Source organism: Lathyrus oleraceus, chromosome 4 (assembly GCF_024323335.1).
Source record: "Lathyrus oleraceus cultivar Zhongwan6 chromosome 4, CAAS_Psat_ZW6_1.0, whole genome shotgun sequence".
Taxonomy (NCBI): Eukaryota; Viridiplantae; Streptophyta; class Magnoliopsida; order Fabales; family Fabaceae; genus Lathyrus; species Lathyrus oleraceus.
Genome location: NC_066582.1, coordinates 457,949,350 through 457,971,478, shown reverse-complemented (window position 1 = coordinate 457,971,478; position 22,129 = coordinate 457,949,350). Strand labels below are relative to the sequence as shown.

Here is a 22,129-nt window from a genome sequence, read left to right as displayed (position 1 = left end):
CGGAAAATTAAATCTACTTTGCGAGAATAAATAAATCTAATCTGCGAAAGAAATAATCAATAAGGAGAATATGTCTAATAACGGTGAATCAGATAAATAAAATGGTAAATCTCCCCCACACGTAGTGTGAGCAATGTCCTCAATGCTTCCATTAACTCTTCTAAGGTGATCTGCGCCGGGCACCCTGTGCCTCTGCTAGCTGGCGTCGGAGACTAAAGATTTCCTAATAAAGGTAATCTATCACTATGGCATGTGTATCATCTTAGACCTCCATATGTAAAGTTAGTTCAATAAGTTCTTCTCGTAGGGAAACCATCTCTTTTCGCATAGTGTCAAGCTCAGAGTCAACATCATGCCGCTGTAAGTTAACATTAGAGGAATAAACCGTGGTCCTTCCCGGGAGAGGTGTAGGATGGTATTCAGGAACAGGAGGGTTCTTGGGTCTATCAGGTGTCTCATCCTGGGCTTCTAAGACATATGACCAATTTTCTTTATTATGGACATTTGTTCTTGTTGGGTGTGGTAAACCAAAGTAGTGGATAGGTTCATTGTCTATCAGGAGCTTATAATGGGCGGGACTGAAATGGACTCCCCTCATTAGGCCACGGTCCAAGCAATGGTCCAGGTTAATTAGAGTATAATTACAATAGGCGGTTAGGTGAGATAGTTTGCTAATGAGACCTAAGGCATAGGCTATGTGGGTCATGTTCCTCCTACATGTATAGGTCCCTCGGAGGATCTGGCAGTAAGGTTAAGGTTATCAATTAGGAAATTTCTGGAGGCTACAAGACGTGATTGGGTGGTATAAAAAAGCATTAATATCTCCTTAGCACTAACATGGTCATCAGTCTCACTCTTCCCAAAGAAGGTCTGGGCTAAGGTCATTTGGAAGTATCTAAAAGTTGGGTTATGGATGCGGTTTGATAGTTGGGTGGATGGGTCAGGGCCTCCCCCACCTATGATATCACTCCAAAACTTATCAAGCTCATCTTGCATGAAATCACCAACAGGGAGTTCAGGCATAGCATCAAGGCCATAGTGAAATCCTAATAGTTTTGCAAAATCCTTATGGTTGAAGGTGTACTCATTTCCAAACAGTCTAAAGTTAATATGGCCTCTTTTGAATCCTCTACCAATGTAAGGTTCATAGGTGAGTGAGCTAAGAAATTCTAGGGTGAGGTGTCTGTAGGTAACATTAATGGCATCAAAATATTCCTCCCATTGAAGTTGGTGGCAAAGGTATCTCACACTTGCTTCAAGACCTAAGGCTTCTAGGCAGTTGGGGTCAAGATATCTAGTTGATAACAATGGTCACTCAGAAAGGACCACATGTCGTTTCCTCTGAGTATCATCTCTGAACACAACATGCATATCATCGAAGCTCAGCATCTTGAAAAATATGGTTAGTGGAGAATGTGATATGGAGAGGGATGGATCTGAAACCTGAAACATAAACATCACATAAGTTAATCATGTTAAGCAAATAATAAATTAAATAATTCACCTTTTGAGAATAATGCAAAATAAGACAAAAATAATAAATTAATAAATATAAAATGGACCTGGTTTTCCTCCCATGCAACGCTTGTTTAACGTCGTTAGCTCGGTGATTATAGAACTCACATCGTAGAAATAGGAATTGGTGGATCGATTAGAGTATGACTAGAGTAATAGGTAGGGATGTCACCTCCGTTATAGTGTTTCAACCTTTGTCTGTTTACTATGAAAGGACTACTTGAATGGTTTCAGATTTCTACTGCACCAGACTTTAGGACTTTAGTGACCTCATAAGGGCCAGTTCTTCTTGAGCGTAACTTATCAGGGAAAAGCCGCAATCTAGAATTCAAGAGAAGTATAAGGTCGCCTACATTAAATTCGTTTTTAACAATTCTCTTGGCATGACACCCTTTAGTTCTTTCTTTATAAATAATGACATTTTCATAAGCGTCGCGACGTAGTTCTTATAACTTATGAATGTCGAGAATGCGCTTGTCACCGACTACTAAGTAATCCATATTAACGGCTTTGATGGCTCAATAGGCTTTATGTTGCAGCTCAAAGGGTAAGTGACAAGATTTTTCGTAAACCAACTTGTATGGGGTTGTTCCTATAAGGGTTTTGTAAGAGGTCCTATAAGCCCATAATGCTTCTTGTAGTCTTAGGTTCCAATATTTTCTGGATATTGAAACAATTTTTTCTAAGATTTACTTAATCTCCCTATTCAACACCTTTACTTGTCCACTAGTTTGCGGATGGTAGGGTGTTGCTACTTTGTGCTTAACTCCATACTTATTTAGAAGTTTATTAAAGATTCTTGATATGAAGTGTGATCCGTTGTCACTTATAATGAGGTGAGGTACTCCAAATCTAGGAATAATGTTGTTTTTGAATAATTTGATGACCACACGAGTGTTTTTGGTAGGTGAGGATACAACCTCAATCAACTTAGACACATAGTCAACAACTACTAAGATGTATTTGTTTTCTATTAGCGATGGAAATGGTCCCATGAAATCTATTCCCCAGACATCGAAAAGTTCCACTTCTTGGATATTTCTTAAGGGAATTTCACCACATCTCGAGACATTCCTGGTGCGTTGACACCGCTCACATCTGACAATGTAGGTATGGACATCGCGCCACAAAGTTGGCTAGAAAATGCCTGATTGAAGTATTTTAGCGCAAGTCTTAGATGTGCCTGCATGTCCACCATATGATGCAGAGTGACAATGTTTGATTATATTTTCTACCTCCTCTTCGGGCACACGACGACGAAATATAATGTATGCACCTCTCTTGAATAGAAGGGGTTCGTCCCAATAAAAGTGTTTCACATCGTGAAAGAACTTCTTCTTATATTGATAGTTATGGTCATGGGGTATGATATCAACAGTTAGGTAATTTACAAAATCAGCGTACCAAGGTACGTTCGATACTGCTAGAGCATTTTCAGTGTTTAATTCTAGAAGGTCGGGGTCATCCCTGTGATTAGTTCCGACTGCCGCTATAAGCCTATCATAGGTAAAGTCGTCGTTTATGGGTATTAGGTATGGTTTTAAATATTCTAGCCTCGAAAGATGGTCAACAACCACATTTTCGGTGCATTTCTTATCACGGATCTCCAAGTCGAATTCTTGTAGCAAAATGATCCATCGAAGTAATCTAGGCTTAGCATCCTTTTTTCTTAATAGATATCGAATGGCTGCATGATCTGTGTAAACTATAATTTTGGCTCCGACCAAATAAGATCAGAATTTGCCAACAGCGAAAACAACGACAAGGAGTTCCTTTTCAGTTTTGGCATGATTAAGTTGGGAGGCATCTAAGGTTCTAATGGTGTAATGAATTACATGTAATCTCTTGTCTTTTCCTTGCCCTAAAACAACACCAACAATATAATCGCTTGCATCACACATAATTTCAAAAGGTTGGTTCCAATCGGATGGTTGCATAATAAGTGCAGAAATTAGTGCATGTTTTAAGTGTTTGAATGCTTCGAGACATTTATCATCGAAAATAAATTCAATTTCTTTAACTAAAAGGCCAGTTAAGGGTTTGGTTATCTTAGAGAAGTCCTTGATAAAGCGTCGGTAGAAACCGGCATGTCCAAGAAAACTTCGAACTTCCCTAACTGTCTTAGGTGGTTTGAGATTTTCTATAACCTCTATATTAGCTTTGTCAACCTCAATTCCTCTTTCAGATACTATGTGTCCTAACCCTAAACCTTGGGTGACCATAAAATGGCATTTTTCCCTATTTAGAAAGAGGTTCACTTCCACGCAGTGTTCTAGAATTCTTTCAAAGTTGGCCAGACAGTTTTTAAAAGTAAGAATGTCTTGCTAGACGTTCAAGCATTTAATCAATAAATGGAAGAGGGAAATTGTCTTTCCTTGTTACTTTATTAAGTTTTCTATAGTCGATGCACATATGCCAACCGTTTTCTATATGTTTAGCTACTTGCTCTCCTATCTTGTTTTGCACGACTGTGACACCTCCCTTTTTAGGTACCACGTGTACAGGGCTTACCCACTTACTATCAGAAATTTGATCAATTATTCCATCCTCTAGTAATTTCAACACTTCCCTTTTCACCATATCACTCATTATAGGGTTTATCCTCCTCTGATGTTCTCTAGAGGGTTTAGAGTCTTCCTCCAGCATTATCCGGTGCATGCACAAAGATGGACTTATCCCTTTGAGATCTGAAATGTTATAACCTAGAGCTACAAGATATTTTCTCATTACATCTAAGAGTTTATTGGTCTCGTCACCTTTTAAGGTAGCACTAACTATGATTGGATGATTTAGTTTTGCATCCAAAAACTCGTATCTTAGATTCTTGGGTAGCTCCTTAAGCTCGATTGATGGTTTCTTAGGACATGGCATATGGTCTGGGGTAAGTGCTAAGCATTCATAAAGACTGTCATCTATATAAGGTTAAGTTGATCTTTCAAATCCGTCTTCCTCCATTATGGGGGTCGAGGGTAATTTAATTGTTTCAGTTGGTTCTCCTTGGTCTAACTCTGTTATGCACTCATCAATGATATCAATGGCATAACATGAGTCATCTATGGCTGTGCCATTAGGAATTTTGATAGTATAAATTCTACTTTTTCATCACCTACTTCAAAATTCATCTTTCTTCTCTTGACATATATTATGGCTTCAGCCATTGATAAGAATGGTCTATCTAGGAGGATTGGGATTTCTTCGTCTTCTTTAATGTCCATGACAACAAAATCTGTTGGAATATAGAGTTGGCTAAGCCTAACTGGGATGTCTTCTAATATTCCTATTGGATATTTAACGAATCTATCGGCTAATTGAAGGGACATCCTAGTTGTTTGCGTTTCTCCTAGGTTCAACCTATTACAAACGGCTAAAGGCATTAAGCTTACACTGGCTCCTAAGTCCAAAAGTGCTTTACCGATAACATGATTTCCTAAAACACAAGGTATAGAAAAACTTTTGGGGTCTTTCTCCTTTTTAGCAAGTCTGTTTTCAGCAATAGAGTTACATTCTAAGGGTTTAGGATCACCAAGTCTACGTTTGTTGGTTAAGATGTCTTTAATTTAGCATAAGAGGGTATTTGGGTAATAGCCTCAGTGAATGGAATCTCAACATGGAGTTTCTCAATAACTTTTATGAAATTTTTGTATTGGTTATCTAATTTGGTTTGTTTTAATCTTTGTGGATAAGGAATTGGTGGTTTATAAGGAGGGGGTGGTACATATACATCGTTATCCTTCACTTCTTCCTTATCTTTGGCTTCTTCATCTTTTTGTTTTTCAGGCTCTACTGTTTGCTCCACTTGTTTCTCAGGTGTAGTCACAACAATTTTCTTAGGGGTTTTGGTTTATTCAACCTAAGGTTTACAGGTTTATCGTAAGTGGTTCCACTCTATAGGGTAATAGCATTAGCATGCCCCATGTGGTTGAGTTGAGTTTGTTCAAGAAATTGTCCTCCTGGCGAAGCTTGAGCAGCTTGTTGTTGTGCCACTTGAGAGATTTGGGTTTCAAGCATCTTATTGTGGGTAATCACAGAATCGACCTTGGTGCCTAATTGTATAATCAGTCCATTTATATGAATGTTTTGGTTCATGAATTCTTTGTTTTACTGAGTTTGGGATGTAATGAAGCTCTCCATGATTTTCTCAAGATTTGATTTCTGAGGAGCAGCTTGCATAGGCTGGTTCGGTCTTTGGGCTTAGAATCCTGGTGGTCTTTGAGGTGTAGAGTTCTGAGAAGGGTTGTTATTCTTATAGGAAAAGTTCGGGTGATTCCTCCATCCAGGGTTATAAGTGTTTGAATAAGGGTTTCCTTGGGCATAATTGACATGATCTGGGTTTGATTCAGCTAAAAGATTGCATTCAGTTGTGATGTGTCCTTGGGTTTTACAAATTTCGCATCCGGGTTTAGCTACAGCTACGGTAGTTGTAGAGTTAACAGATAAACTTTTGACTTTTGGGGTTATGGCGTCCATTTTGGCATTCATATGGTCTAGGCAACTAACTTCGTAAATACCTACTTTGGTGTCTTTCTTTTCTACTTATACTCGTTCCGTTCCCCATTGGTAATGGTTTTGTGCCATATCTTCAATGAGAGCGCAAGCTTCGGGGTATGGTTTATTCATCAGCACACCACCGACGGCAGCGTCGTTGGTCATCTTTGTGTTATAGATAAGTACATTATAAAAGGTATGAATTATAATCCATTATTCTAAACCATGGTATAGACAAGCTCTTAATAGTTCTTTATATCTCTCCCAATCATCAAAAAGTGATTCACCATCTTGTTGAGTGAATCTAGTTATTTGGTTTCGTAGGACAACAGTCTTACTCGATGGAAAGTATCTAACAAGGAATACTTTCTTTAGCTCATTCCAAGTGGTTATTGAATTTGTTGGAAGGGAATCTAACCATGATCGTGCTCTATCTCTGAGGGAAAAGGGAAATACTCTTAGACGTATCGCCTCAGGAGAAGCACCATTGGTTTTTAGAGTATCAGCTAATTGGATGAAAACTTTTAAATGTTGGTTTGGGTTCTCAGTAGGGAGTCCTGCAAACTGGTTTTGTTGTATTATTTGCAACAAAGAGGGATTTAATTCAAAATTATTAGTTAGAATAATGGGGTTTACAATACTAGAATGAGGTTCTTCGTTAGAAGGCATGGCGGAGTCTTTAAGAGGTCTTTGGTTTTGTTCTTCGACCATTACTCTTCTAATCTTTTGGAGTAAAAGGCGAGTGCGAGTGTATCTTTCGGGCTCTTCTATTAGATGTACTAAATTTATGGTAATGCGAGATCTTCACATTGACCGGAAAAAAAGGGGTGCCTTAATCTAGACGGTGTAACATCAGGGTACGAAATGTGACGTAATTGGTCCTCGACAACAGCGCCAAAAACCTGATGCGTGCTTTCCGCAAATATATGGAATACATCAGAGTAATATAAAAGATTATCAATCCCACAAAGATCAATGTCAATTTATCGATTACTATCGTTATGGTGTTTATCTAAGGCTAATCAAACAGGTGTATAAAATGCACATGAATTACAAATACTGAAGATAAATTCAGAGAAAATGATACTGGAATTTAATTCACATCGATTAAACAGTACTCCTATTGTTTCTAAATAGAATTACTTATGGGGAAATATTTTCTTCCTTGAAAAAGATTTAATTAAAAAGGAATCATCGCGTTAGCGTAATCTGAATCAGACCTAACCTCTAATCTATACCAGTCGCTCACGCTGCATCGGTCGATTATTGCATTAAAGTGAAAAAGTCCTTTTTTATGTAATTACCTTTAAGGCTCAGATGAAAAGTGCTTTTGATTGGAAACTTTTAACATAAAGGGGTTTCCGGCATATGCTCGGCCAACCGGATCCTAAACCTATAAACGTGTCAGAAAATAGTTTTAAAATCACTTTCTAATAATATTAGAATCTCTTAATATATTTAACAAAGCGCTTTCGCTGTTTTTATCAATTAAAAACTAACCAAGTTTTGTCTTAAATGTTGGACGACTTTCAATCTTACCCGAGTTAGTCACAAATCTACTTTCATAGTAATCGGTCAAATTAAACGCAGAAAACTTATATTAAAATCAACATGTGGAGTACAACATATGGAGTACCGTCGAAACGACGGTCCTCACATTCCAGCACTAAGGATTTAGATGGACATGGTTACGTTAAACAACATAGCATATAATTGATTTATGGAATAAGTCATTCAGAGAAATAAAGTGTTAAATGTGCAAATGGTTTTAAAAGTGAACCACGAAAATGATACGTTTAAAGTATGGTTTAAAAACGAATCTTTTGCGATAATAAAATAAATATGACAAGTAATCGTGCAAGGAAAATAAAAAAAATTAAAAACAGTGCGAGAAATAAACAAATTAAAGGCGAAGCGAGAAATAAACAAATTAAAGGCGAAGCGAGAAATAAACAAATTAAAGGCGAAGTGAGAAATAAAATAGTAGTAATGCGAATTGTATAAAAAAACCTGCTCCAAATCGGAGACTTGAATCCGGTACAAATTTGAAATAAATATGACTTGCAAGTAAAATGACGGTAAGATTAACTTCTATTCTACGATGCACCAAACCTGATTACAACAATGGTGGAATAATCCTCAGATGTGAAGAGTTATTGCTTTAACGATGTGATTCTATGGCCTATGCTGCAACTAGACTTGGATGCCTATAACTAAAAACCTAAGTCATATTTATAGTGTAACAATGCCTCAGAGGTTACATAACACTTTCAAAATTCGTGTGGAGAAAAAATCTCTAGTCATGGCCTCTTCCTAGCAACCGCCCTTGACTGCGCGCAGAATAGGAAGATGGCGCTCGCGATCTAGGCATGGCGTTCGCCATGTGTACAAAGTGTGGAAGATGTGGTCTTGTGACCGTTGAAACGTGGGTAAGAGCTTACACATCATTTCTACCTATTATGCCAACGCCATGTGTGTATTTTCCACTGAAAATCTCTGATTCTTGCTCTTTTCACTTCCTTTTTCGATGAAAGGATTTATTTAGGCAATGTACCTGAAAACAAGACAAAAGACAAGTATAACGCAAGAAAATAGCAATAAAACTATAACAATAATAATGTGCAATCCGAGTCAAATACGCAGTGTGTTTCAGTGTTATCACTACTATTCATGATTGAGAATTAGAAGTAAAGAGTCCAAGAGATTACTACTTTGCATTTGGTCCTCTGTTCATAATTCATGTGCATCATATACCATTACAACAGGGACAAAGAGTCATGAGCTTGATCTTTTTTGGTCGTATTGCTACCAAATAAAAAGTCAAGGGTAACGTTTCATTTGGTCACTTTATTCATAACCATAAGCATATCATTCTATTGTATAAGAGAGAAAATTTTGGATTTTTTATATTTAAATATCTTCTACATGGAAATATGAGGATTTGACATCACTCATATCAACAGGTTAAAAATGTTTAAATAGGGGCAACTGTCATACCCTAAATTTATCCCTCGTTCCTTTTCATATCATTTGGTTTTAAATGCTTTGAGTTTCATCAGATGACAAAGTGTTTAGTCCATATTGTCCATGTTCAACTCTTAAATAGCTTTCAATTAATCTGCATCATTGCATCATGACCATTCCATTTGATCATTGACGTTCATAACCATTCATTTGCATACATCATACATTAAGTCGATTAGTAAAAGTGAAATAAAATGATAAAAGTCAAAGGTTTGACTTTCTTTTGAATTTATTACATTACCATTCATATCATATGCATTTGTATTTGTTCATTCATTATATTTGAGACGACTTCATTTGTTAAGTTATTTTTTGCTGTTTAAAATCAAAATAGTAGAATAATTGGAAGGATGCATCTAGTCTTCACATTTCTTATTTTCTCAAAGGTGGGTTTAGAAAAACCATTTACATTTTCATCTTTAATAATCATTTGTTTCTTAATCCAATAACTATGTCATAGCCATCATCTCATTTTCATAAGTGTTTTTTTTATATATAACCATTTCATCCTCATTTTAATAACTATTTCATTCTAATTTTTCTAAATATAAACATTTCCTTCTCATTTAAATAATCATTTTATTATTATTTTAATAATCAGTTTTATAACCATTTTATTCTCATCATCTCATTTTTGTTAATAATAATAATAATTTATTTCTCATTCAAATAACTCTCCCATTTTTTCAAACTATTATGTTACTAATCCAAAATCTGGATTACTAGTAATTAATTTCAAACTTTTGCATCCTTTAAAAAGTAACCAAAAGAGTTAGCACTAGTAGTAGTTTAATTATTTAAATTGCATCATAAACATTTGCACACTAATTACATCAAGATACTAGTTATGTCAAAAGAACTCACACCAAATGAATTGCATCAGTAAGAACATTTTACTTCACCAGTAAAATATGCAAAGTTTACAAGATGCAGTAAGAAAATCGAAATACATTCAAAGTTACCAAGACTCATTTCAGTAAAAACAATTCATATCAAATATTACATCAGTAAAATGGGAATAAGATTACAGTGCAGAAGAGACAAAAATCCTTCGAAAAATCCACGAAATCAATAAAGGTTGACTCCCCTTTCCCTTTGTCTTGAGTGGAGCACGGGCCTCCTTCCCGGGTCTCTATTTGGGCCCATTTAATATTGACACCCCACTATTTTTGTAGCTTGTTTTTTTTAATACTTATTTTGTTTATTTTGTGGACTTTAGTGAGCCTTGGGCACCACCCTTTTACTACTTTGCACCACCCTTTTAATTCATTTAATTTATTTGCTTTCTTTCTTTTATTTTTATTTTTACATTTTTGTTTATTTACTTTAAATAGTATGTTTATTTTATTTTATTTTATTTTATTTGTTCGTTATTTATTTTGATTAGCATATTTATTTGATTATGTTTAGTTATTTCTCATTTGACAAAATGTATCCCCACCATTAGATTTGTATTATTTGATTGATTTCCTTTTTGTTGTTTTTGCTAATTTAGTTAATTTCTAGATCAAGATTAAAATCAACAAATATTTAAAAAAATAATAAAAATAGGCTTGATCCAACGTTAAGCGCTTTTTCAAATCAAACTCAATTGAATGCAATGCGAGTGTTTGATCCAACGTCAAGTATCTTTATCGCTTAATTAACACTCTTTTACGTTTGATCCAACGTCAAGCCGTTTTACGCGCAAAAATATTTTCTTATTAATATTGAAAGACAAAGGACCGAGAGATGCACATCTGTTTAAACTCCTTAATAGTCGAGCGCTCGGTTCACACCTTGTTCAAAATGACTGTTAGTCTTTCAAATCTAAAACACCCTAATCAAACTTGGAATAAAGGGACAATTAGAGGCACATCCATGTGAATCTCGAGTAAACGCACTCTTTGTGCACACCTATGCTCAAATATTTACTCATATTTCGCAAAGATCAAATTTCCATATAAAGTAATTCAACCAATCAAACTTCTTTTTGCCCTTGCGCAGCTTCAAAAACCTTTTTCAGAAACGAGTAAGCTTTATCCATTTCGACGAGAAATAAACAAAGGCTTCATACTCCAAGAGCGAGAAACAAGTAAAGGTTTAACCGCTCAAAATTTCTAAAGCGACACTCTTCAAATTCAATCATCTAATACATAGTTTTCTAAAAGAACTACGCGACCTTGAGTTCTCCATCACACATAGAGATATGTAGGAGCAAGATTTTGAAATCTTGTCAGACACAATAAGAAAAAAGAAACCTTTCTCTCTTTCTTTCTCGCTTAATAGATAGAAGATTGCAACTAACATCATGTTAACCGTCATTCGCATATCTAACTAAATGGATTCCATTGAGTACAACAGATGTGAGGGGTGCTAATATCTTCCCATGTATAACCGACTCCCAAACTAGCTCTTAATTGCGGCGACCCTTTTTTTTTAGTTTTTAGGGGTTTTATCGATATTTTCCCTTTCCTTTTGGAATAAATAAAGTTTGGTGACAACTATGTTGTATTTCGAGTGTGTGATGCACTCATGTATTTTTTGCGATGCGGCATCTAGATCTACATATAATTGCTACACATTGTCTCCTCGTGATAATAATTAACCTCAGTTGTGTATGATATCCAAGACAAATGAAACCGAGTTGTGGCACATAAACATTTGTCATATATGTCATGGATTCCATAATAGCAATCCACATATGGTATTTAACAAACGTAAAAATTACGATGGAGTCTATAATTTTTACAAGAAGTTTGATGTTGAATAATGTATATCAATTACTTGAATTGATGTTCCCTTTCAAGTATACAATTCAAAGGTATATTACACAAGTGCTCATAAAATAAATGATGAAACCTTTTGATTTATGCAATGAAAATAAATGCAGAAAATTTCACTCAAAAGCTTATGACACAAGGCACTTATTTTTTAAAGATGAAATATTGAGTTTGAATTGTAATGAAAGAAGCGTGTTTTCAAAATCTTAAATGTTAGGTATTTATACATGAAACATACGTGTAGGAATGGGTATAATACCATGAATCAATGACTTGATTGGTAGGTGAAATTTAAAATCCATTGGAATCAAATTTTCTGTCAAAAAGTGTCACTACTTTAGTGGTAACCGGTTACAGCTGAGACATTTTATGAAAATTTAGTTTTTTTTGAAGGTGTAACCGGTTACAAGTTTTGGTTAACTGGACATGTAACCGGTTAATAGAAACTGGTTAACCCGTTACACCTCATGCATTTTTGAAAAACACTTAAAGTTTCATTTTGGTAACCGGTTACACCTGACGAGAGTTTAAAAAATACTCTAAGTAATGTTTAGATGCTAAACCATTTGATGTAAAAAGTCATTTTATACATCAAGATGAATAGAATATGAAATTTCTAAGCACTATGGTAAGACATATGAACTAGAGATAGTAAACTTGCCTTCAACCAAACACAATGTTGGAGAAGCTTGACTTCACAACCTCCCCCTTTTTGATGATGACAACGATTGAAACTTGAAATTCTTGAATCTATTAGAACATTTGAAAATCTCTTTAGCAAGTTCCCCCTAACATTAATAACTTCCCCTTGATCAAACTCCCCTTTGATCAATAACGAATATGAAGACTTTGTTTCTGCATAAGTTAGAGAATACAAGCAAATATATATCTTATCCCCCTTTGTCATTATCAAAAGGAAGGGAAAAAATACAATGGATAGTATTGAAAAGTAAAATAGAATTATAGCAACACAAAATTTATATTAACACATAATTTGAATCAAAACAGAATTTTAGACAAAACGAAATTGTGCCCAAGTGAAAAAGTTTCAGAAAAAGGCTGATTTTTTCAGTTAACGTCATACTGTAACCGGTTACATGCAGTAAAAATTTGAATTTTTTTTAGACAGAATGAAATAGAGCATGTAAGAACATAATATAATCATATATCTCATACAGTTGAAGATAATCGTGTTCACAAAAGACTTTTAATCAAGAAGGATAGTGAATACATAATAATTCACATGCGACATGAAAATTAACTTATTTAAAATGAAACATAAACATGTACCTTATACATTTTGAGAAGAGAGTGCATGTTATCAATTAATGATTGTAGAACTTCCTTTGTGTGATGATCAAACATCATGTTCATCCAATATTCCCAATTCTCTTCGAATCTTGAAGAATGGTTCTTTTGCTAGAGGTTTTGTGAAAACATCCGCAAATTTTTTATGATTATCCATGAATGTTACTTCAACATCACTCTTAAGCACACAATCTCGTAAGAAATTATGTTGAATGTCTATATGTTTGGTCCTTGAGTGTATGCCTGGATTTTTGGTTATGTTGATTGCACTTGTATTACTGCATTTCATCGGAATGCATCCAAGGTTCATGTCATAGTCGTAATTTTTTTAATTTAACTAAAGGATTTGTACACAACAACTTTATGCAGCAGTATATTCTACTTTAGGTGTACTAAGAGCCACACATGCTTGCTTTATGCAAGACTACGATACGAGAGTGTTTCCTAGGATATGACATGTGTTGCTTGTGCTTTTCCGATCTATTTTACAGTCTGCATTATCTGAGTCAAAATAACCAATTAAATTACATAAACTACCTTTAGGATACCATAAGCCGACATTTGATGTTGCTTTGAGGTACTTCATGATTCTCTTCACGGATGCAAGATGCGATTCCTTCGTATTTGGTTGAAACCATGCATAAAGACAAACACTAAACATAATGTCAGGTGGGCTTGCCTTCAAATATAATAATGAATCAACCCTACCTCGATATTTAGTGATATCAATTGAAACACATGATTCTTATTCTTCTACATATTTTGTGGAACCCATTGGAGTAGCCATTCCTTTGCAATTATCCATATCAAATCTTTTCAGAAACTCTTTGCAAAACTTGGATTCGTTGATGAAGATGACATTCTTTAGTTTCTTAATTTTAAGTCCAAGAAAATAGTTCATCTTACCCATCATAGACATATTGAACTCTCCTTCAATCATCAACGAAAATTCTTCACATAGTTCTTTGTTTGTTGAACCGAATATGATATCGTCAACATAGACTTGAACTAATAAAGTATGATTATTAATTTTCTTAATAAACAAAAAATTATCAAATTTACCTTTTTCGAATATTCTTTCACATAGAACTTGCTAAGTCTATCATACCATACTCTTGGTGCTTGCTTTAAGCCATAAATAGTCTTTTTCAACTTGAAGACATGTGAAGGATTCTCGAATTCTTCAAAACCCGGAGGTTGTTTGACATAGACTTCCTCATTGATGTATCCATCCAAGAAGGTTCTCTTGACGTCCATTTGGAATAACTAAAAATTTAATGAAAAAGCATAAGCAAGTAATAAACGAATAACTTCTAACCTTGCAACCGGAATGAATGTTTCTTCAAAGTAAATTTCTTCTTCTTGGTTGTAACCTCGAGCCACCAAACTTGCTTTGTTTTAAATAACTATACCAGTCTCATCAAGTTTGTTCTTAAACACCCATTTTGTACCTATGATGTGTTTACCACTTGGACTAGGAACAAGTTCCCAAACTTGATTCCTTTCGAATTGATTTAATTCTTCTTGCATCGAAATTATTCATTGGTCGTATTCTAATGCTTCATAAATCTTTGAAGGTTCTATTTGAGAAATAAATGTCATATTCAAGAAAGCGCCCTTGACATTAAGTCTTGTTGTAACTCCTTGACTTATATCACCAATAACTTTGTCAATTGGGTGATCATGATGGGTTCTCCATTCTTGAAGAAGATCACTTTGATTTGTATCTTGTTTGATTGATTCCTCTTTGTGTTTCGTTGGTCATCTTTGTTGACTTGGGTAACATCTCCCATAGGAACGTCTAAAATATCATCATCATCATCACAAATAACTATACCCTCCTTAGATGGGTTAGATTCATCAAAGGAAACATGCATTGATTCTTCAATAGTTAAAGTTCTTTTATTATAAATTATATAAGCTTTACTAGTAAGAGAGTAACCAAGAGATATACCATCGTCGTACTTCTCGTCAAACGTACCGAGATTGTCTTTGTCATTATTGAGGATAAAAAAATTGCATTCAAAGATATTAAAGTGAGCAATGTTTGACTTTTTTTCTTTGAAGAGTTCATATGGAGTCTTTTTCAATATTGGTCTTACAATAACCCGATTACTTACATAACATGTTGTGCTTACCGCATATGCCCAAAAATATTTGGGTAGACTTGAATTACTAAGCATTGTTCTTGCAAGTTCTACTAGAGATCGATTCTTTCTTTCCACCACTCCCTTTTATTGTGGAGTCCTTGGTGCTGAAAAATTGTGAGAGATCCCATGTTCTTCATAAAACTCCTCAAAATATGCATTTTGGAATTCTCTATTATGGTCACTTCTAATTGATGCAATTTTTAGTAATTTTTCATTTTGTACTTGCTTTGTATACCTCTAGAACGCTTTGAATGCATCACTTTTCAGCACTAAAAAGAGTGTCCAAGAAAATCTAGAAAAATCATCAATAATAACTAAAGCATATACATTACCTCTAAAGCTTCTAGTTCTTGATGGACCAAACAAGTCCATATGCAAAAATTAAAATGGCCTTGTAGTAGATACCATATTATTTAGTTTGAAAGTTTATTTGGTTTTTTTCCCTTTTGACATGCATCACATAATTTATCTTTGACAAACTTTATCTTAGGTAAACCAATAATAATATCATGCTTGAATAATTTGTTTAAATGTTCCATATGAATATGGACAACTCTTTCATGCCAAAGCCATGAGCGATTGTTGTTTACCATGAGAGATTTTACTTTCAAAGATAAATCTTCTAAAGAAATCATGAAAATGTTATTAATCATTTTACCTTTGAATTTTACCTCATGAGTGACTTCATCTTAAATCAAGAATTCATCATTGGTGAACTTGATTTTGAAGTCTTTGTCACAAATTTGGCTTATACTTAGAAGATTGTTCTTTAGTCCTTCAACATAAATAACATCTTCAATGGATGTGAAACATGGTGTTCCAACTTTGCCTATGCCAAAATATTTCCTTTGTTATTGTCTCCATAAGTGACATATCCATTGGCCTTTAGAACTAGAGATGAAAATTTGTTGATAGCTCATGTCATATGCTTAAAACAACCATTATCAAGATATCATAGATTTGTAGTGGTTTTCAAGCACACATAAAAAATAAATTAAGTTTTGTTAGGTACACAATGTGCCTCGGGTCCTTCATAATTAGTTTCTTTCTTGACTCACGTAATGCCCACTGGAAATGTAACACCCCGATAAAATAAGATAATTATTTAATTTAAGTTAATAATATATTTATTAATTTAATTAAATAATTGGAATATTATTATTGGAATTATTATTATTGGGTTATTATTTTATTGGAATAAAAGTTGGAATTTAGAAAAAGTCCCCTTCAGTAAAAAGGTTTATTTTTCACGTGAAAAGGAAAAAGGGGCAGAAAAGTGGAAAAAGGGCAAAAGAGAACCAGAGAACAAGGGTTGGAGAGAGGAAGAGCTTGAAGCTGCAGGATTTGCCGGATTAACTCAGGTAAGGGGGGTTTATCGTCGATTAATGGGTATTATGGGATAACATGTAGTGGGTAGTGATAGACCATTGATTTGACTCTATTCGGAATGATGCATGATGAAATTGTGAACTTTTGGATGAACGAAATTGGATTATGATTGAGAGGAATTCGTAGGAATTAGATGTAAAAATGTTAGAATTGGTGAAATTGAATAGGGTATGATTCGGGTTAGATGATATGAACGATTACTGTGAAAAATTGGATTGTAGGAGGTTGAAATTGGTAGATCTCATAGCAGAGAAGACCATAGCAGATCTGGAAATCTGGTTTCTGGTCATACGCGTATGGCACTAGGCAATACGTGTATGAGATGGTCTGGTACGCGTATGGCACTAGGCATTACGCGTATGGATGAGGAAGATGATGTTTTGAACGTGGTTTGGTCTCTGTTGGTACGCGTATGAGGAAGTGGTACGCGTAGCATACGCGTATGGGACAGGTGATACGCGTATGGAATTGGCTGAGAATTGGGCCATACGCGTATGGGACTAGGCAATACGCGTATGGGCAGGATTGTGATTTTTCTGTGCTGTTGTTGTGCAGTTTTTGGTTGTTCAGCTGAGTAATGTAAATTAGCTGATGTATGATAGAGTAGGGATCATTTCCCGTTGTTTTGAGTAGTATAGGTATTAGTAGAGTGTGCTAATGCTGTGATTGATTATATGGTATGACATGATATGATTATGTGGTGAATATGTTGATGATGTATGATGATATGCATAATGTTGTGAATGTATCTATCATGTCTGAAATTATGAATGGACTGTTTATGGCTTAGAGTGCGAGCATATGTCCATTGTGGATGATTGTTGATGTTTGCATGACTAAGTGATTTAGCTTGCATATTGTGGCCTTTATGGTGGTAGCTAATTCCCATGGTGAGGAATTAGTGAGTTAGTATTATGGATTGTTGTTGATGTTTGCATGCTAGGTGATTAGCGTGCATATCATAGCCCTTGGGGTGGTAGCTAATTCCCATGGTGAGGAATTAGTGAGTGAGTCACTAGGTCTCAAATGAGTGGGACTAGTGAGCTTGGTAGCCGTACCTGGATTTGGTCGGTGAGGTTGAACTATATGTTCACGAATAGTCGGTACCGCATGCATGGAGTCTCATTGCATAATGTATGTATGTATGGCGTATAATATGAATGGATGTATTATACGTGTGTTTTATGGTTGTGTTGAGTTTGAGTATGATGATGACGATGATTATGAGTTGATATTGCCGTTGCTGTATATGTGTAATCTGATTAGGGTGATGATATGTGTTAAATTACTTAGTATTACATGATATTTTATAATGCTTATTACGTCGATTGAGGAACTCACCCTTACAACTATTTTTCAGGTAACGAGCAGTGATTGAGTAGAAGCTAGTGCTTGGAGTCTAGTGTAGTCTCCTTAGTGGGTCATGCTCTGATAGATGTAACATCGGGATGGGATGTTTTAATTGTTTTATTGTTGGTTGTTGAACCATTTTACATGTAATGTGTTACATGTTTTACAATGATTGATGAGATTTCTATCCGCTGCGTATTGTGCAAATGCTTTATGTTTTGAATTAATAAAGGAGCATGACAGTTAATTGGTGAATGGTGTGAAATGATTGTGTGACACCCTTAATTGCATAATTACTCTGATTGATATATTACTATTTTAATTAAATATTTGGGGTATTTTAGAAGGGTGTTACATTAGTGGTATCAGAGCATAGTTGGTCGAGTCGAGTCGTAATTATTCTGTTTCCCCTGTACGGGATAGGTGTTGTGTAACCCTATCAATACTTATTGTTTAGCTTGTTGGGTTTTCAGAATAGAGATGGCTGGAAGAGGTAGAGACGATGCTGCGATTGCTGAGGCTCTGGGTATGCTAGCTGGAGTACTTGGAGGAAATCCGAATGTTGTGGGAATGGGAGCTGCTCGTCAACTGAGTGAGTTCCAGAAGAACAATCCTCCAATGTTCAAGGGAGCATACGATCCAGATGGTGCTCAGAAGTGGTTGAAGGAGATCGAGAGGATCTTCCGAGTGACTGAGTGTGCCGATAACCAGAAGGTCAGGTTCGGTACGCATATGCTGTCAGAAGAAGCAGATGATTGGTGGGTTGCTACCCGCACTGAGTTGGAAGCTGCTGGGAATACTGAGATCACTTGGGCGGTGTTCAGAGAGAGATTCCTGAGGAAGTACTTTCCAGAGGATGTCAGAGGAAAGAAAGAGATAGAGTTCTTGGAATTGAAGCAGGGCAACCGGTCTGTTACTGAGTATGCTGCTAAGTTCACAGAGCTGTCGAAGTATTACACTCCCTATAACGAGGCTACTGGGGAATTTTCGAAATGTGTGAAGTTTGAGAACGGGTTACGTCCCGAGATCAAGCAGGCTATTGGGTATCAGCGGATTAGAGTGTTTTCCGATTTGGTTGACTGTTGCAGGATTTTTGAACAGGATACCAAGGCTAGAGCAGAGAGCTATCAGCAAAGGGTTGATAGGAAAGGCAAGAATCAGAATGATCGTGGGAAACCGTATGCAGCTGGCAAAGGTTTCCAGAGACAGAGTGGGATGAAGAGGCCTAGTGGGGGAGACTCCAGTGCCCCTGCTAAGTGTTTCAGATGTGGTCAGGCTGGACATCGTATCCATGAGTGTACCAGTAATGAGAAGAAGTGTTTTAAGTGTGGCAAAGGTGGTCACTTGGCTGCAGATTGCCGGTTGAAGACTGTGACTTGTTTCAACTGTGGAGAAGTGGGTCATATCAGTCCACAGTGTCCTAAGCCGAAGAGAGAGAACCAGTCGGGAGGCAAGGTCTTTGCTTTATCGGGTTCTGAGACTTCTGCAGATGATCGTTTGATCCGAGGTACGTGTTATATTAATGGCTTTCCTCTTGTAGCTATTATTGACACAGGTGCGACTCATTCCTTTATATCTTTGGATTGTGCTGTGAAACTTAAGTTAGAGATATCTGAGATGCATGGTAGTATGGTGATTGATACTCCTGCGAAGGGTTCAGTGACTACTACTTCAGTTTGTTTAAATTGTCCTTTGAGTATTTTTGGTAGAGACTTTGGGATGGACCTCGTGTGTCTTCCACTAGTGCAGGTTGATGTTATCCTGGGTATGAACTGGTTGGTGTTTAACCGAGTCTATATCAATTGTTTTGATAAGACTGTGATTTTTCCTGAGATTGAGGAAGGAAAGAGTTTGTTTCTATCAGCGAGGCAGGTGAATGAGGCAGTAGCAGATGGGGCAGAGTTGTTTATGCTGTTAGCGACTTTGGAGGCTAAAGATAAACTGGTGATTTGCGATCTAGCCGTGGTGTGTGATTTTCCTGATGTGTTTCCTGAAGAAGTGAATGAATTACCGCCAGAGCGTGAAGTTGAGTTCTCGATTGATTTGGTACCTGGTACTAGGCCGATATCGATGGCTCCGTACCGTATGTCTGCTGTTGAGTTAACTGAATTGAAGAGTCAGTTGGAAGATCTGTTGGATAAGAAATTTATTCGTCCGAGTGTGTCACCGTGGGGTGCACCAGTGTTGTTGGTTAAGAAGAAAGAAGGTACTATGAGGTTGTGTGTGGACTACAGGCAACTGAATAAAGTGACGATCAAGAATCGGTATCCTTTGCCGAGGATTGATGATTTGATGGATCAGTTGGTTGGTGCGAGTGTGTTCAGCAAAATAGATTTGAGATCTGGGTATCATCAGATACGTGTGAAAACTGAGGATATTCAGAAGACTGCTTTCAGAACAAGGTATGGACATTATGAGTATTCTGTAATGCCTTTTGGTGTGACTAATGCGCCTGGAGTATTTATGGAGTATATGAATAGGATTTTCCATCCGTACCTAGACAAGTTTGTTGTGGTGTTTATTGACGATATTTTGGTGTATTCGAAATCTGAAGAAGAGCATGCTGAACATTTGAGAGTGGTTTTGGGAGTTCTACGAGAAAAGAAGTTATTTGCTAAACTGTCTAAGTGTGAATTTTGGTTAGAAGAGGTTAGTTTTCTTGGTCATGTGATTTCAAGAGGTGGTGTTGCTGTTGATCCTTCTAAGATAGAAGCGGTATCTAAGTGGGAAGCTCCGAAGTCAGTTTCTGAGATAAGGAGTTTTCTTGGACTTGCAGGTTATTATAGGAAATTCATTGAGGGATTTTCTAAGTTGGCGTTACCGTTGACGATGTTGACTAGAAAGGGGCAAGCGTTTGTTTGGGACTCAAAATGTGAAGAAGGTTTCCAAGAGTTAAAGAGAAGGTTGACTACTGCTCCTATTCTGATATTACCGAGTTCGTCGGAACCATTTGAGGTTTACTGTGATGCTTCATTGTTGGGTTTGGGTGGTGTTTTGATGCAGAATAAGCAGGTTGTAGCTTATGCTTCGAGACAACTGAGGGTTCATGAGAGGAACTATCCGACACACGATTTAGAGTTGGCAGCTGTGGTATTTGTTCTGAAGTTATGGAGGCATTACTTGTACGGGTCAAGATTTGAGGTTTTCAGTGACCATAAAAGTTTAAAGTATTTGTTTGATCAGAAAGAGCTGAATATGAGACAGAGGAGATGGTTAGAGTTTCTGAAGGATTATGACTTTGGTTTGAATTACCATCCGGGTAAAGCAAACGTAGTGGCTGATGCATTGAGTCGGAAATCATTGCATATGTCTATGTTAATGGTTAAGGAATTGGATTTAATTGAGCAGTTTAGAGACTTGAGTTTGGTGTGTGAGAGTACTCACAATAGTGTTAAATTGGGAATGTTGAAGTTAACGAGTGGTATTCTGGATGAGATTAGAGAGGGTCAGAAATCCGATGTGCTTTTGGTTGATAAGTTGACTCTAGTGAATCAAGGTCAAGGTGGTGAATTCAGAGTTGATGAGAATGGTGTTTTGAAATTTGGTAATCGGGTGTGTATTCCGGATGTTACCGAACTTAAGAAGAGTATTCTTGAGGAAGGACATCGTAGTGGCCTGAGTATTCATCCTGGAGCTACGAAGATGTATCATGATTTGAAAAAGTTATTTTGGTGGCCGGGAATGAAAAGAGAAATTGCGAGTTTTGTTTATTCTTGTTTGACTTGTCAGAAGTCAAAGATTGAGCATCAGAAGCCGTCTGGGCTAATGCAACCGTTGGCTATTCCAGAGTGGAAGTGGGATAGTATCAGTATGGATTTTGTTTCTGGTTTACCGAGGACAATTAAGAATTTTGAAGCTATTTGGGTGATTGTTGACAGATTGACGAAATCGGCTCATTTCATTCCGATCAGAATGGATTATCCGTTAGAGAGATTAGCTGAGTTGTATATTGAGAAAATTGTAAGTTTGCATGGTATTCCGTCGAGTATTGTTTCGGACAGAGATCCTAGATTTACATCGAAGTTCTGGGAAGGTTTGCAGAGGGCTTTGGGAACTAAGCTGAGATTGAGTTCTGCATATCATCCGCAGACTGATGGTCAGACTGAGAGGACGATTCAGTCACTAGAGGATCTTTTGAGGGCTTGT

The 22,129-nt window shown here is 36.3% G+C and overlaps 1 protein-coding gene across 1 annotated transcript in view; it reads right to left on the bottom strand.

Annotated features, from left to right (window-relative positions):
• Window positions 1-4,568: 4,568 nt before the first annotated feature.
• LOC127137961 (uncharacterized) overlaps window positions 4,569-22,129 on the bottom strand; it is a 34,636-nt gene continuing 17,075 nt past the window's right edge. Inside the window, exon 5 of the mRNA XM_051064366.1 lies at window positions 4,569-5,043. Coding sequence (XP_050920323.1) covers window positions 4,569-5,043 — 475 coding nt within the window. The remainder of the gene's footprint in view (window positions 5,044-22,129) is intronic.